The sequence below is a fragment of the Leopardus geoffroyi genome, chromosome B2 (assembly GCF_018350155.1).
Source record: "Leopardus geoffroyi isolate Oge1 chromosome B2, O.geoffroyi_Oge1_pat1.0, whole genome shotgun sequence".
Taxonomy (NCBI): domain Eukaryota; kingdom Metazoa; phylum Chordata; class Mammalia; order Carnivora; family Felidae; genus Leopardus; species Leopardus geoffroyi.
In genome coordinates, this window is record NC_059332.1 from 41,355,274 (window position 1) to 41,370,555 (window position 15,282).

Below are 15,282 nucleotides of genomic sequence, written 5' to 3' on the forward strand. Positions count from 1 at the left end.
CTGAGTGTACATTAAAACATGTACCTGTTGACCTGTTTATCAAGAGCCACCTAAAATTCTCAGACGAGCCTTCCTTTGGAAAATGCTGGTTATGAATTCCACCCTTCATTTTACACATTTTACACAGTCTCATTGGAGACTGTGAAGCCCAGCATGAGGTAGGGAGGGGTTTGCTCAGGGTCACGCGGCACAAGTAGGGCCAGCGCCCCATCCAGCCGGGTGGGGCGCAGCAAAGGCTTCCCTCTGTGAGAGGCAAGGCACCTCCCCAAGTCAGAGGCTCCTCTGCTTGGGCGAAAGCAGCTGATGGATTCGGACCTGCACCCACAGGGAAAAGTGAGTTTGGAGAGGTGTTCCTGGCCAAGGCCCAGGGCTTGGAGGAGGGGGTGGCGGAGACCCTGGTGCTTGTGAAGAGCCTGCAGAGCCGGGACGAGCAGCAGCAGCTGGACTTCCGGAGGGAGTTCGAGATGTTTGGGAAGCTGAACCACGCCAACGTGGTGCGGCTCCTGGGGCTGTGCCGGGAGACCGAACCCCACTACATGGTGCTGGAGTACGTGGACCTGGTACGCTGGGCTGTGGGGGGAGGGGACCTGGGAGTCTAGGGCTCTGGCTGGGGGTGGGGCACCACGGGAGCCTCCTCTCACATGGTCTCCGTCTGCCTGCCCTTACCTCCTTGAGACACTCAGCCTCCGGTCCCTGCCAGCTCTCTGACACCTGCCTGTCCATCTTTCCTGTCCTCCAGCCCCGTGCCTGGGGGTCTGGTCCCCGGTTCTTCCCAGCTTCTCCCTCTGTGCACCACATGGATGCATTCCAGGCCTTCTTCCTTGACTTGGGTTTTCTTTGCTTTGTCTTTTTTCCTTCTCTCCAGGGCTCATGACCCTTTAGGAATAAACTTAGCAGGACTGGTTTTCCTTCCTGGCATCCCGTACCATCTGGGGCACCGGTGTGAGCCCAGTTGCCAGCCTTCTCTTCCCACCTTAGTTGCCATGTCCCATTATGCCTCTTACTGTGCATCCCTCCCCACCGACCGATCTAAGCCTTATTCCCTTGGTCCTCAAGCTGCTGCTTGTCACACCCTCGCCCAGCTCACAGGAAGGGGAGGAGCAATTCTCTTTCCATTGGTAGCTGCTTATGAGTACTTTATGGATGTTTCTGCTGCTGCTGTTCCTTCCCTCCTCCCTATGTTTATCAGATAATAACCCCCTGGGGGACAGGGGTTCCCTCTCAGGTCTGTGAGGCTCCCTGAGGGCAGGGGCTTTGTCACCCACCTGTTTGCAGCTCCCCTGAGGGTAGGAATGGCAGTCCCCCAGTCTTTCTGACTGAGAGAGCTTCTAAGAGCTATTTTCTGTATATTTTTAAATTCCCACTGGACTTCCTGCAAGGGAGTGGGGGTGGAAGTTCAGGTCAGGGCTTCTCACCTGCACAGGTAGGCACTCTGTGAGCACCTGCTTGGTTTGATGCTTTGGAGATAATAGTTGGCCTCTGACCTGACAGCGATGCTTGGCTTTTCCCTCAGGGAGACCTCAAACAATTCCTGAGGATTTCCCAGAGCAAGGATGAAAAACTGAAGTCACAGCCCCTCAGCACTAAGCAGAAGGTGAGGACAGGGCTGGAGAGGTCCCCAAGGGTGGGCCAGCATCATGGGCAGTCATCATAACAGAGGTGCCACTGACCGAATGCTCCCTGTGGACCAGGCGGGACTTTACATGTGTTATCTCTGTGATCACAACTGTCCTCTGAAACAGATGTCATTTTGTAGATAAAGAACCTGGGGCTTGGAGAGGTTAAGTGACTTGTCCCAGATCACATGGCCACCAGATGCCTGTGTATTGCTGTGGTGCCTTCATCTCGAAGGGCTGCTCTTGGCCCTTGCTGCTGGAGCAGTATGTCTGCCCCCTGCAGTGAACACTGAGCTGGAGGAGCCGCAAAGGGGACAGGCAGGGCAGGGTGTGGCCCCAAGAGTGTTTCATCAGCCTCTGAGTGTGGAAGTCTCTTCTGTGAAAGGGCTGCCCGTGTTTTACTCCCTGTGGTTTCACACTCTCGCTCTCACTTGGGTTGTGGGCTCCCAGCCTTTCCTTCCAGTTCTCTTCCTGCCTTCCAGGCACAGATACCTGGCTGGGGCCCCATGGTGGAGCAGACCTGGCTTGAAACAGTGAAGCAGGGAAAGCTTGCCTACTGCCCCCTGCCCTCCTCAGACGATACCTTGATACCTTCTGTGGCCCAGCTCTTCCTGCCCACAGCCTCCTTCCTTCCCCTCTGAAATGGATCCGCCTCCTTCCCTGGGACTGGACATTCTGCTACTAAGCTGACGGCAAAGTCACCTCATAAACCAGTCACAGTGCAGGGCAGGTAGGCAGTGACTGCTAGGGCCCTCCCTCCCAGGTGACCATTCCTTGCCTTGTAGATTGACCCAGGTCACAGATTCAGGGGCAGGAAAGAAAGGCATGGCTGGTTGATCTGTAAGGGGAATGGGACCCTGGCCACCCCTGGGGAAGTGGCTTTGCACCCTTCAGGCTGGCTTCCTCATAATTTACCGAGACCCACATAGGACAAGTGACCTGGCCCTAGGTTACCCAGAGCTGACCTCCTGATACCAGGCCCCTGTCTCCACCTCTCAAGCTGCAGGAACCGTCTGCAGTGGCTGTAGATGGAAAGCCACAGGACAGGATGTGCTATTCCGCCTAAGTAGGATGTCAGGGCCCCAGAGTTCACAAATCAGGACATGCAAGGAGCCAATGAGTCTTTACTGAGCCAGTCATGGCCCTAAGGGCCCTTGGGGCTGCAAAATTGAAACTGCCAGGCGTCCTTGGGGCATTTAGGATCTAGTAAGGGAGCTTGGGAAAATGAATATGGCATGTGCCTTATAGACTTCAGGTACTACACGGGAAGTGAATGACAGACATAAATTGAGAGACATCGAAGACATGCATCCTTTAGGTGGACAGACGGTGTGGTTAACAAAGAAGGTTTCCTGGTAGAAAAGTAATTTGAGTTCAGTTCTCAAGGAGAGGAAGTAGTTGAATGGCAGGAAGGGAATGGCTTCAGGAAAGAGGGGAGTCAGGTAGGTTTGTTTGGGATAGGGATGTAGGCAAGCGGACAGGAAGTCAATTACCTCTGTCACATGACCTGAGGGACTCTCTTTGGTTGAAAGTCCTCACAGCCTGTGCTAAAGATCTGTCCCCCACTTTTCCTCCCTAGCATCTTAAATGTGATGGAGAGCTTTAATAAGTTGGGTTCCACACTCTTCAAGGACAATATTCTGCATCGTATGGGAGATGGGTTTTGCGTAAAATAAAAATTGTAGGTTTCTTGACCATACCTCAGACCGAGAGAATAGGAATATCTGAGGATGGGATCTGAGGACCTGCGTTTTTCAAACAGGCTCTCCAGCAAATTCTTAAGCTCATTAAAGTTCAAGGAGTCCTGGTATATAGGATACTGGCTTTGAAATGTTTGTCAGGATTCCCTATAAGAAATGCATTTTAGGGGCGCCTGGGCGGTTCAGTCAGTTGTGCTTCTGACTCTTGATTGTGGCTCGGGTCATGATCCCAGGGTCATGGAATCGAGCCCTGGGTTGGGCATTGGGCTCCGTGCTGAGTGTGGAACCTGCTTAAGATTCTCTCCCTCTTCCCTCTCTCCTGCTTGTGCACACGTGCACGTGCTTGCTCTCTAGCTCTTTCTCTTTCTCTCAAAAGAAAGGAATGCATTTTACATCAAGCCCCTAATAGCAGGCACACACATAGGGGCGCCTGGGTGGCTCAGCTGGTTAAGTGTCTGACTCTTGGTCTCAACTCAGATCATGATCTCATGGTTCATGGGTTCGAGCCCTGCATCGGGCTCTGCACTGGCAGCTGGTATGGAGCCTGCTTGGGATTCTCTCTCTCTTTGCCCATCTCCCTTTCCCCACCTCAAAATAGATAAATTTTTTTTAAAAAGAACACACACTGGGGCGCCTGGGTGGCGCAGTCGGTTAAGCGTCCGACTTCAGCCAGGTCATGATCTCGCGGTCCGTGAGTTCGAGCCCCGCGTCAGGCTCTGGGCTGATGGCTCAGAGCCTGGAGCCTGTTTCCGATTCTGTGTCTCCCTCTCTCTCTGCCCCTCCCCCGTTCATGCTCTGTCTCTCTCTGTCCCAAAAATAAACGTTGAAAAAAAAAAGAAAATTAAAAAAAATAAATAAATAAAAATAAAAAAAAAATAAAAAATAAAAAGAACACACACACACACAACTCAAGTTAAACTTTCCAAACATTGTATTTGATGCACTTGATATTTTCTATCCTATTTTTTTTAACCCACTAAATTGATTTTGAGACCCATGTGGGGCTTGATCAGTAGTTTGAAAAATACTGCTTTTTGGGGATTCCAGGAAAATGAAAATTCTTAGGAAAGGTATACTAAAACTTGTAGACACTTTCTTGTGCTAATAATAATCTACTGAACCGCTGCATCACTTTATATTCCTAGGGTTCTAGGGGAATGGAAGGAGGAAGAGTTAAGTTTTTAAAGAGAGGTGGAATGGTAGGCAGGGTGCTCCCACGGCCAGGTAGAATTGGAACGGGAGTGTCTAGTTGGTGTGGGGGGGCTGGGGAGAACCCCAGGAGAATTTCAGGATATCAGTGAAGCACTGACAGAAATCAGACACGGGCCCTGGGTGTTGGCATAATTATAGGTAATGCTTGTTCAAGTAGCTGATGAGATGATGGAGATTTTGAAGTCAGGGAACTGTAACCTGTGACTTCTCTTTGGGTCCCTGCAGGCAAATGACAGGATGAGGAACAGGGTCGGCTTAGCACACCTCGAGGACAACAGTATAGGCAATCAGATGCTGTAGCATGAGAATGGCACAATGCTGTCATGAAGGGTTAGCCAGAACCTGAGCAAGCCCTGAGACTGTCATGTTGGAAAGGAAGGAGTGGGTCTGGCCTTTACCAAAGAGCAGGCCTTTATAACAGTATTTGGAAATCAATCCTGTGGCCATCTGATGGCATCTTGCCCAGCAGTAAGGAAACACTTAATTGGCTTGGGCCTAACAGAATTCCCTTCTACTGTCCTCACTTAGCCAGCATTTCCAGAAGCACTGCCGCTCTGGAAAGATAGCAAGTTAGTCACCATGCCAAGTCCACTGTCTTGTGTTTCCCTTGACTAGTAGCAGATTGTTTAGCTATTGAGCCAGATCAGAGAGAGCAGGCTGGGGGAATGCTTAGTCTGATGAAGTCACATTACAGAAGGCTTTGTCCCTGGGCGCCTGGGTGGCTCAGTCAGTTAAGTGTCTGACTTCGGCTCAGGTCATGATCTCACAGTTCTTTTTTTAATTTATTTTTTTTTTAATGTTTATTTATTCTTGAGAGAGAGAGAGACAGACAGTGCAAGTCAGGGAGGGGCAGAGAAAGAGGGAGACACAGAATCTGAAGCAGACTCCAGGCTCCAAGCTGACTCTCAGCACAGAGCCTGATGCAGGGCTCGAACCCACGAACTGTGAGATCATGACCTGAGCCAAAGTTGGATGTTCCACCGACTGAGCCACCCAGGTGCCTCTTTGATCTCACAGTTCTGCACTGACAGTGCGAAGCCTGCTTGGGATTCTCTCTCCCTCTCTCTGCCCCTCCCTCACTGTGCTTGCTCTCTCTCTAAGTAAGTAAGAAAGTAAAAACAAAAGCCTTTGTCCCTTACAGATAACCTGGCAAGGCTGGACAATGCCCTGCAGTTTTGAAGCCTGAGATAGAGTCTGGTTGTTAATGACACGACCACTTCAGTTGTCATCTCGCCTTTCACCACCAGTGGCACTTGGGGCATTCTGAGGATGGCAGTCTGGGGGCAACTTTGGGAGTGTGTGGTGACCTCTACTTTTCCTTGAAGACACAGGGGGGCTGTGCACCCAGGGGGACTCCATCATCCTGGGGACCTGTTCACATGACTTCTTCAACTCTCCTCACCGGTTATACGTGTTTGGTTGACGCTATCTGGGGATTTTGTGTCTTTATTTTGTTAAGGGAAATACACCAAAAAGATGAGATTTTTCCCAACTCTTTTTTTTTTAATTTTTATTTTTTTTAGTGTTTATTTTTGAGAGAGAGGGAGCACGAGCAGGGGAGGTGGGGGGAGAGAGACAGACAGACAGACAGAGAGGCAGAGAGAGACACACACAGACAGAATCCGAAGCAGGCTCCAGGCTCTGAGCTGTCAGCATAGAGCCCGACACGAGGCTCGAACTCATGAAACGCGTGATCATGACTTGAGCCGAAGTCAGATGCTTAACTGATTGAGCCACCCAGGTACCCTGAGATTTTTCCCAGCTCTTGATGGTATCCCTGATTCAGCACCTCTGCATATGCAGTGTCAGCCAATATATTGGATATATAGATCAGTCCAGTCTGGTGCTGGTTTGAATCAGTGCTGTCTGCCAAACTTCCTGCAGTGATGGAAATATTTTCTGTCTAGTGCTGTCCGACTCTAGTGAGTTGCTAATCTCACGTGGCCACTGAGCATTTATAATGTGGCGAGAGCTCCTGAGGAACTGAATTTTTAATTTTGTTAGGTTTTAACTAACTTACATAATCGCACAGGGCTAGGGGCTACTGTTTGGGACAGCACAGGCTTAAGCCATTTTTTCATTGTGTTTTTTCCTGATGTTAACGAAGTATAGTTTTATTTAACTTTTTAACAGGTTCTATATTCCGTTTGCTTTTCCCCAAACCATTTCTTATGTGTGACTTTTAAATTTTTTTAGTTTTCTAAAATTGATTTAAGTAATCTTTATACCCAACGTGGGGCTTGAACTCATGACCCCAAGATCAAGAGTCGCACGCTCTTCCCATGAAGCCAGCCAGGTGCCCCTAAATTAAAAAATTTTAATTGAAGTATAGTTGAGATACTATGTTCGTTTTAGGTGTACAACCTAGTGTTGTTGTTATATACATTGTATTTTATGTATTCTATTTTGTATTTGTATTTATGTATTTGTATTTGTATTGATGTATTCTATATGTATTCTGTTTTGCCATCCCCCCACCCCCCTCCCCTCTGGCAACGTCCAGTTTGTTCTCTGTATTTATGAGTCTGTTTTTCCTTCATTGTTGTTACTGTTGTTTGTTTGTTTTGTTTTTTAGACTCCACACATAAGTGAAGTCATACGGTATTTGTCTTTCTCTGTCTGACTTTTTCCACTGAACGTATCGCCCTCTAGGTCCATCCATGTTGTCACAAATGGCAAGATCCTATTCTTATGGCTGAATAATATTCAACTGTACATATATGCCACCTCTTCTTTATTCGTTCATCTATCAGTGGACACTTAGGCTGCTTTCATTTTTGGCTGCTGCAAATAGTGCTGCAGTAAACATAGGGGTGCATGTATTTCTTCAAATTAATGTTTTTGTTTCTTTAGGTAAATACCCACAAGTGGAATTACTGGATTGTATGGTACTTCTACTTTTAGTTGGTTTTTTTTTTTTTATTAGGATGTTTTAGTTTTATTTATTTGTTTGTTTGTTTTAAGTAATCTTTATGCCCAACATGGGGCTTGAATTCACAACCCTAAGATCAAGAGTTGCATGCTCTGGGGGCATCTCAGTGGCTCAGTTGTTTGGGCCTCTGGCTCTTGACTTTGGCTGAGGTCATGATCTCATGGTTCGTGGGTTCGACTCCCACGTCAGCCCCTGCGCTGGCAGTGTGGGGCCTGCTTGGAATTCTCTCTTTTCCCCTCTCTCTCTGCCCCTCCCCCGCTCGTGTGCTTGCTTTCTCTCTCTCTCTCTCTCAAACTTAAAAAAAAAAATGAGTCACATGCTCTATCTACCAACAGAGCCAACCAGGCGTCCCTATTTTTAGTTTTTTGAGGAACCTCTATACTATATTCCAGAATGGCTGCACTAATTTACATTCCCACCAACAGTGCATGAGGGTTCCTTTTTTCCCCACACTCTTGCCAACACTTGTTATTTCTTGTCTTTTTGATACTAGCTGTTCTGATTGGTGTGAGGTAATATCTTGTGTGTTTTGTAGGATTTATTTATTTAGAGAGAATGAGAAAAGCACAAGTTGGGGAGAGGGGTAGAGAGAGAGAGAGAGAGAGAGAGAGAGGGAGGGAGGGAGGGAGGGAGGGAGGGAGGGAGAGAGGGAGAGATTGGGAGGGAGAATCCCAAGCAGGCTTCACATTTGGTGCAGAGCCTGACACCGGGCTCAATCCCACGACCCTGGGATCACAACCCCAGCTGAAATCAAGAGTCAGACGCTCAACTGACTGAGTCACCCAAGCGCTTCTCATTGTGGTTTTGATTTGCATTTCTCTGATGATGAGTGATGTGGAGCATCTTTTCATGTGTCTATTGGCCATCTGTATATAGACCATTGTTTTTAAAACTTTTGACTGAGACTTACAGTAGCAAATAGCACATTTGTATCACAAGCCAACACACGCATGTGTATGTACTTTTTTAATGAAAAAAGTTTTATGAATGATACTTACCTTTACTAAGTGTTATATATACTCTGATATTTTTCATTCCATTTAAAAATTTTTATTGCCCATTATGATTCACTCGATTGGTTTCATGACCTACTAATAGGTTGTCACTACAGTTAGCAAACCACCAGAGGAGGCAGTGGGGCCCACAGGGATGTCACTCACCAGTGCACACAGATTAAGATCTGTCTTTGGAGTGACCCCCTCTTGGTGCTTAGGCTTCGTCCTCTGCCGGCCTTTCTGTGACCCTGGGAGTCAGGCCAGTGAGACCGCTTGGAGCCACAGGGATGCTAAAGGGTCAGTTTGTAGCCAGCACCCCACCCCCGGGCTTGCTGATGGGTAGACAGCCCTTCCCGTGCCCGCATTACCAGTGATATGAGCCAGGAGAGGCAGCTGTATTGTTGGGGAGAGAGCTGGGCTCTGGCATTAGACTGTGTACGGAGCCTTGCAGGGGACCACGGATAAAGCTGAGGATGAGCCCCACACTACAGGGTGTACACGGGAGAGGCAGCCAGCCTAACTCAGGGCTTGGCATACAGCAGGTGCTCAGCATGTTCCCGGGCCCTTCTTTCTGGCTCGGTGGTTTCCTTCTTGCACCAGCAGCCCCTCTACCGCTCCCATTCGCTTGTTTTCATTTCCGAACTTCAGGAACATAGACGCTGATTGACCATGGTCTTTGGTTAAGACATACTGTCATCATTGGTCCACACACGGGCTGCTTTTACTTAGTGTTATTTTTCATTTGTGTGCATGTGTATGTGTGTATATGTTTGGTAAGTTTTGATATTTCAGACTTAAAAGAGGATAAGAATAGTTCAAGGAACCCCTACAAACCATTTGCCCAGGTTCAACTATTTGCATTTTGCCCCATTTGCTTTATCAATCTCTTGCTATAGGTACGTGGATTTTTTTTTAAGTTTTTTTTTCATGTTTATTTTTGAGAGAGATGGAGTGTGAATGGGAGAGGGGCAGAGGGAGAGGGAGACACAGAATCCGAAGCAGGCTCCAGGCTCAGAGCTGTCAGCACAGAGCCTGACACGTGGCTCAAACCCACGAACTGTGAAATCATGACCTGAGCCGAAGTCGGACGCTTAACCGGCTGAGCCACCCAGGCGCCCCATACACGGATATTATTTTTATGTATTTTTTTTCCTGAACAATTTGAAATAAGTGGCAGACTTTTACCTTTTGCAGTCAGATACATGTCAAACGGTATCACCAGGCCGTGATTTGTATGTCCTTGATAAGATTGGTTACTGGCAGCATTCTTATCTTCATTTCTTCATGATTGTATTACATGGTAGGTGACTTCTCCCTTATGAATCCTAAGAGTGAGCCTGTATGCCAGGAGAAACACACAGCTGGCCAGTAACGTGTTAAATAAGCTCCCCCAGGGACCTCTTTTCATTTGTTTGCTTTGTTTTTATATACAAGGAAATGCTACAGGTCATACGCATCCCCAGTGGGTGCTCCCAGGGTTTGAATATAAGGTGACAGAGTGAAGGGGCCTTGGGTCTTTACAAGCACTCCCCTGATACTCTGCTTTTTCCTGCTTGGCATGGACCACCCTCTCCCTGGTGGTGGCAACCTCCTGCAGGTACACTTCTCGTCTCCTTTCTAGACTGTTCTCTCACCGGGACCCCTGCCCTGCTGTGCCTGTTCTGTTCCACCAACACCCAGCTGTGTGTGGTGTCCAGTGCTCCACGTGCTCCATACTTGTCTAGTCCATCGATACATACTTTTTAAATGTTAATATAATTTAATTGTGATTCCATTTAATATGTTAAGTAATGTATTATATACAATAATGATAGTAATAGCAATAATAATAATACACATGACTGGACATTTTATTTATTTTTAATTTCCTTTTAACGTTTTTTTTTTTTTATTTATTTTTGAGACAGAGAGAGACAGAGCATGAATGGGGGAGGGTCAGAGAGAGAGGGAGACACAGAATCGGAAGCAGGCTCCAGGCTCTGGGCCATCAGCCCAGAGCCCGACGCGGGGCCCGAACTCACGGACCGCGAGATCGTGACCTGGCTGAAGTCGGACGCTTAACCGACTGCGCCACCCAGGCGCCCCTTTAATTTCTTTTTAATGTTTCTTTTTGAGAGAGAGAGAGAGAGAGAGAGAGAGACAGAGCATGAGTGGGGGAGGGGCAGAGAGAGAGGCAGACACAGAATCCAAAGCAGGCTCCAGGCTCCCAAGCTGTCAGCACAGAGCTGACACAGGGCTCGAACCTGTGAGCTGTGAGATCATGACCTGAGCCGAAGTCGGAAGTTCAACTGACTGAGCCACCCAGGCGCCCCCATGGCTCGACATTTTAAAAAGGAGATCAGTGAAAAATATCCCCAACTCTCTTACACTTTGGAAAATACTTTGGCATTATTTTGTAGAGCTAGAGATACTCCTAATCCGTGACCAGTGTCTCAGTATTTTAAAGAAACTCAAGCATGTATACCCATCAGAACAATTATAGCAGCACTGTTGTTTTTAGAGAGAGACAGAGAAAGAGCACACACCTGAGCGGGGAAGGGGCAGAGGGAGAGCGAGAGGGAGAGCAAATCTTAAGCAGGCATCATGCTCAGCGCAGAGCCCTACGCGGGGCTCAATCTCAGGACCGTGAGATCATGAGCTGAGCCGAAATCGAGAGTTAGATGCTTAACCCACCGAGCCACCCAGGTGTCCTGCAGCAGTTTTTAATAGCCAAAAACTGGAGAAAAACAAATATCCATTGGCAGTAGAATGAATGAATTGTGGTGTATTTATGGTGAAAAAGGACTAAGTACGTGATCCCCGCAGACAAACAAACAAAAACGGATGGATCTCACAATATTGAGTGAAAGAATCAAGACCCAAAAGTACTTCCAACTTTATCTGGTTCAGCGGGACTGAATTCTGTGGTTTAGGAATGAATGTATGTGTAAGTGGGAAAACTACAAAGAACAGCCAAGAGATTATTATTGTAAAGGGCAGGATAGGGGTTACCTCTTGAGAGGGAGAATATATGATTAAAAAGGAGCCCTTGGGGTTTCTGGGATGCTAGCATTGTCGGGTTTTGTTTTTGTTTTTACTTAGTGACAGTTACCTGAGTGTGAGCTTTTTAATTTGTGGGAGTATATGTATATTTTATGAAGTTTTCTTATGCAATTCACAATTTAAAAATATTTAGATTGCCCGGCTTTTCTGCTCTCTAGTCCCCAGCTCCTCTGCTTGGAGGCAGCCAGTCCCATGTGTATGTACATTCACACACATGCACAGAAAACACACACACACGCATATTTCTTGTTTTGTTTGTTTTAAGCACAACTAGCAGAAATTATGTAATTTTGAAGTAAAAAAGGAACAACCCACAAACATGTAAGCTGTGATTATTGTCTAGTTATGTTTCACTCAACAGGTGGTTAATATGGATGTGTTCTCCCTGCCCCATGTGCCTCTTAACCTAATCTAACAGCTGCTCTGTGTCAGAGTGGTTCCAAGAGCTTAATTTCATTTAACGCAGTTCTTCTAAGAGACCAGTGAGACAGACGCTGTTATTATCCCCATTTTATAGAGAGGGAAATCGAGGCTGTTGCGTCTTTGCTTCAGGGCTCCCTACATGTCGCAGTGATGGCGTTGAGACCTCACCAAGGGTTGTGTCGGGGATGGTCACCTTGATCTCTAGTCCTGGGCTTTGCTGACAGGCCCCTTTCTCGCTGCAGGTGTCACTGTGCACCCAGGTGGCCCTGGGCATGGAGCACCTGTCCAACAATCGCTTTGTGCACAAGGACCTGGCCGCTCGGAACTGCCTGGTCAGCGCCCAGAGACAGGTGAAGGTGTCGGCCCTGGGACTCAGCAAGGATGTGTACAACAGGTAGAAGGACACCGGTCGGGGTGGTGAGGGCCAGAGGGCAGGTGAGGCTTGGGGGTATGTGGGAAAGTGCTTATTAGTGTCTGCTTGATCCAAAGCTGGAGGGCTTGGGAGGGGACAGAGTTTCCCCATCCTTTCTCCAAAGGTGTAACAGGCTTCCCAGCCAGTGGGCCACAGGTCCCTGATGCTTGTAAGTTTTCTCTCTATAAAACATTATGAACCTTTTTTATAGCTTTATAACAGTTTATATGTAATTTCACTGTCCGTATGGTTCCCTCTGTAACTTCCTAAGTTCAGTAATTGCTATCTTGAAGCCTAAGACTTGGAGCTCTGCAGCCACAGCCAGAGATTGCTCTGGAATGTGCACTCACTCTATAGCCTCTCCAGGGAACTTCCCCCTGGCTCTGAGTCACCACAGTTCCGTCTGGCTGTTCCTTTAGTCGTGATTGGTTTATCACTAGTAAAGCTCTTCAACTTTTCTTTCCATGTAATGTGTTGTTTTTCACATTTTCTTTTAAACAGAAAATGCATACGATTGTTAGCTTTTATTATTTATTTTTAATTTTTAAAATAATGTTTATTTTTGAGAGAGAGAGAGAGAGAGAGACAGAGCATGAGTGGGGGGAGGGACAGAGAGAGAGGGAGACACAGAATCTGAAGCAGGCTCCAGGCTGCCGGCACAGAGTCCTACGCAGGGCTTGAGCCCACAAACCTTGAGATCACGATCTGAGCCAAAGTCAGACACTTAACCGACTGAGCCACCCAGGCACCCCCGATTGTTAGCTTTTAAAAACATTAACATTTAGGCAAATTTTGATTCTTAACCAAATTTTTACCCTCAGACCCCACGTGGATGCCTCCAAATTTCATCCAGCACACCCCCCATGCTTTGCATAAATGTTAACCAATTTCTCTGAGGGCCTTGATGTAGAAAAATAGGGTTCTAGCCTGGGTATGAGACCCAGACGTGGGCTGAGGTTGGGATCCCAGGCCGTGTTCCCCATTCTACCCAGTGAGCCGGGGAGGCCCCACCCCACCCCTGTGTCTGCTTCTTTCCCACAGTGAGTACTACCACTTCCGCCAGGCCTGGGTGCCGCTGCGTTGGATGTCCCCCGAGGCCATCCTGGAGGGCGATTTCTCCACGAAGTCCGACGTTTGGGCCTTTGGCGTGCTGATGTGGGAAGTGTTCACCCATGGAGAGATGCCCCATGGTGGACAGGCAGATGATGAAGTGCTGGCAGGTAGGCAGTTGTGTTTCCAGAGGTTGATTGCAGATGTTCTCCAGGTGGAGAGTTTGCTCAGGGTCCTGGGGCTGACTAAGCCTGCCTCACCTCTCAGGGCTGGTGTTAGCAGGTATACAGGCATGGCCACTCCAGCTGAAAGACTAATTAATATTTATATGCTGGTTGGTAAATAGTCTTTGACCCCAGTGCCCAGTCCAGCTACTCTGATGCCTGCCCATTGACCCCACTTCAGTCCTCGTGCATTGCCTGCCTCCTGTGCGGCATGGACCCTCTCCCCACCAGTCAGAGACCCGGGGCCAGCGCCAGGGGAATCATCACCTTTGATTGCAAGATTCTTCCTGCACACTCCTTGAGTCAGTGCCCACCCACCACTGGCAAGCGCCCCTGACCCTGAGTTGCCCTCATGTGGCTGCTTATGGGAACTGCAGGCCTCACAGAGTCAGACAGGTGGTTAAACGTTTCGGCTAATGCTCCACCGGCCATCTTCCCTACAGACTTACAGGCTGGGAAGGCGAGACTCCCTCAGCCTGAGGGCTGCCCTTCCAAGCTCTATCGGCTGATGCAGCGCTGCTGGGCCCTCAGCCCCAAGGACCGGCCCTCCTTCAGTGAGATCGCCAACACCTTGGGAGACAACCCGGCAGACAGCAAGCCTTGAGGAAGGAGCCCAGGCAGGCCGTGCCTCAGGATGGTGTGGGCAGGGGAGGACCTCTTGAGGGGCACCCACAGCATGATGGGCAAGATCCCTGTCTTCCTTGTCCCTAGGGGCCCTGCCCTGGGACCACAGGCACTATTAAGGTCTGGGCAGGGCCTGGGCTTTCCTCCTCTTCCTCATCCTCAGCCCTTGGGGAGGCTGATTCAGACCCAGACTGAGTGACCAGGGCCTTGAGCTGGGCAGCATTCTCTGCCCCCCCTTCTCCCATCAGGGACAGTGTGGGTGCCTCAGGTAACCCCAGTTTCTGGCCTGGGTCTCCTTCCCTTAACCAGGTTCAGTTCTGCCAGTCACCTGCCAACTTGGCCCAGGGAGGGCTAAGCTGGATCTGAGGGGAATTCTTTAATATACTCAAGTTTCCTGGCTTGTTCTAGTCCACGGGGCCTACCTTGGGGTCTGTGCCAGGATTGTGGAAGATGCACCAGTGAGTCCTCAGCCCGTGGACTTGTGCACGCTGACCCGGACCCATGCCTCCCCCGCACCCTTCTCTCCTTTCCTCATCCTAAGTGCCTGGCAGATGAAGGAGTTTCAGGAGCTTTTGACACTATATAACCCGCCCTTTTTGTATGCACCATGGGCGGCTTTTGTATGTACTTGCAGCGTGGGGTGGGGGGCATGGGAGGGAGGGGTGGGCCCTGGAGGAGGTGGGGAGGATGGGCCACCCCTGCCTCACACCTTTGTTGTTGTTGTTGTTGTTGTTGTTTGTTTATTTGTTGTTTTTTTTTTAACACTCGCTGCTCTCAATAAAGAAGCCTTTTTTACAACCTGCTTCCGAAGCTCATTCCATGCCGTTGTCCATGGATGGTGTCCCTTCTTCCATCACTTATCAGAAGCGGCCACATGCCTTCATGAAGTCTAGTGGGGTTTGGACAGGAATAACCAGTAAACACAGGTCTTTGTCTCTGTTTCGCAGAGCAGTTTAGAATACGGGTTGAGGATGCAAGGCCACCTCTTGTCTGTGTGACCCTGTGTTGCCCTCTGACTGCCAACTACTTATTCTTTGCTGGCTGGCTTAATC

The 15,282-nt window shown here is 48.6% G+C and overlaps 1 protein-coding gene across 2 annotated transcripts in view; it reads left to right on the forward strand.

The window, feature by feature from the left end:
- PTK7 (protein tyrosine kinase 7 (inactive)) overlaps positions 1-15,028 on the forward strand; it is a 63,853-nt gene extending 48,825 nt beyond the window's left edge. For both annotated transcript variants that reach the window (XM_045498281.1, XM_045498282.1), the window contains exons 16-20: positions 328-560; positions 1,514-1,594; positions 12,163-12,314; positions 13,374-13,552; positions 14,050-15,028. In XM_045498281.1, the coding sequence (XP_045354237.1) occupies positions 328-560; positions 1,514-1,594; positions 12,163-12,314; positions 13,374-13,552; positions 14,050-14,210 (806 nt within the window). In that variant the 3' untranslated portion in view covers positions 14,211-15,028. The remainder of the gene's footprint in view (positions 1-327; positions 561-1,513; positions 1,595-12,162; positions 12,315-13,373; positions 13,553-14,049) is intronic.
- The last annotated feature ends 254 nt before the right edge of the window (positions 15,029-15,282 follow it).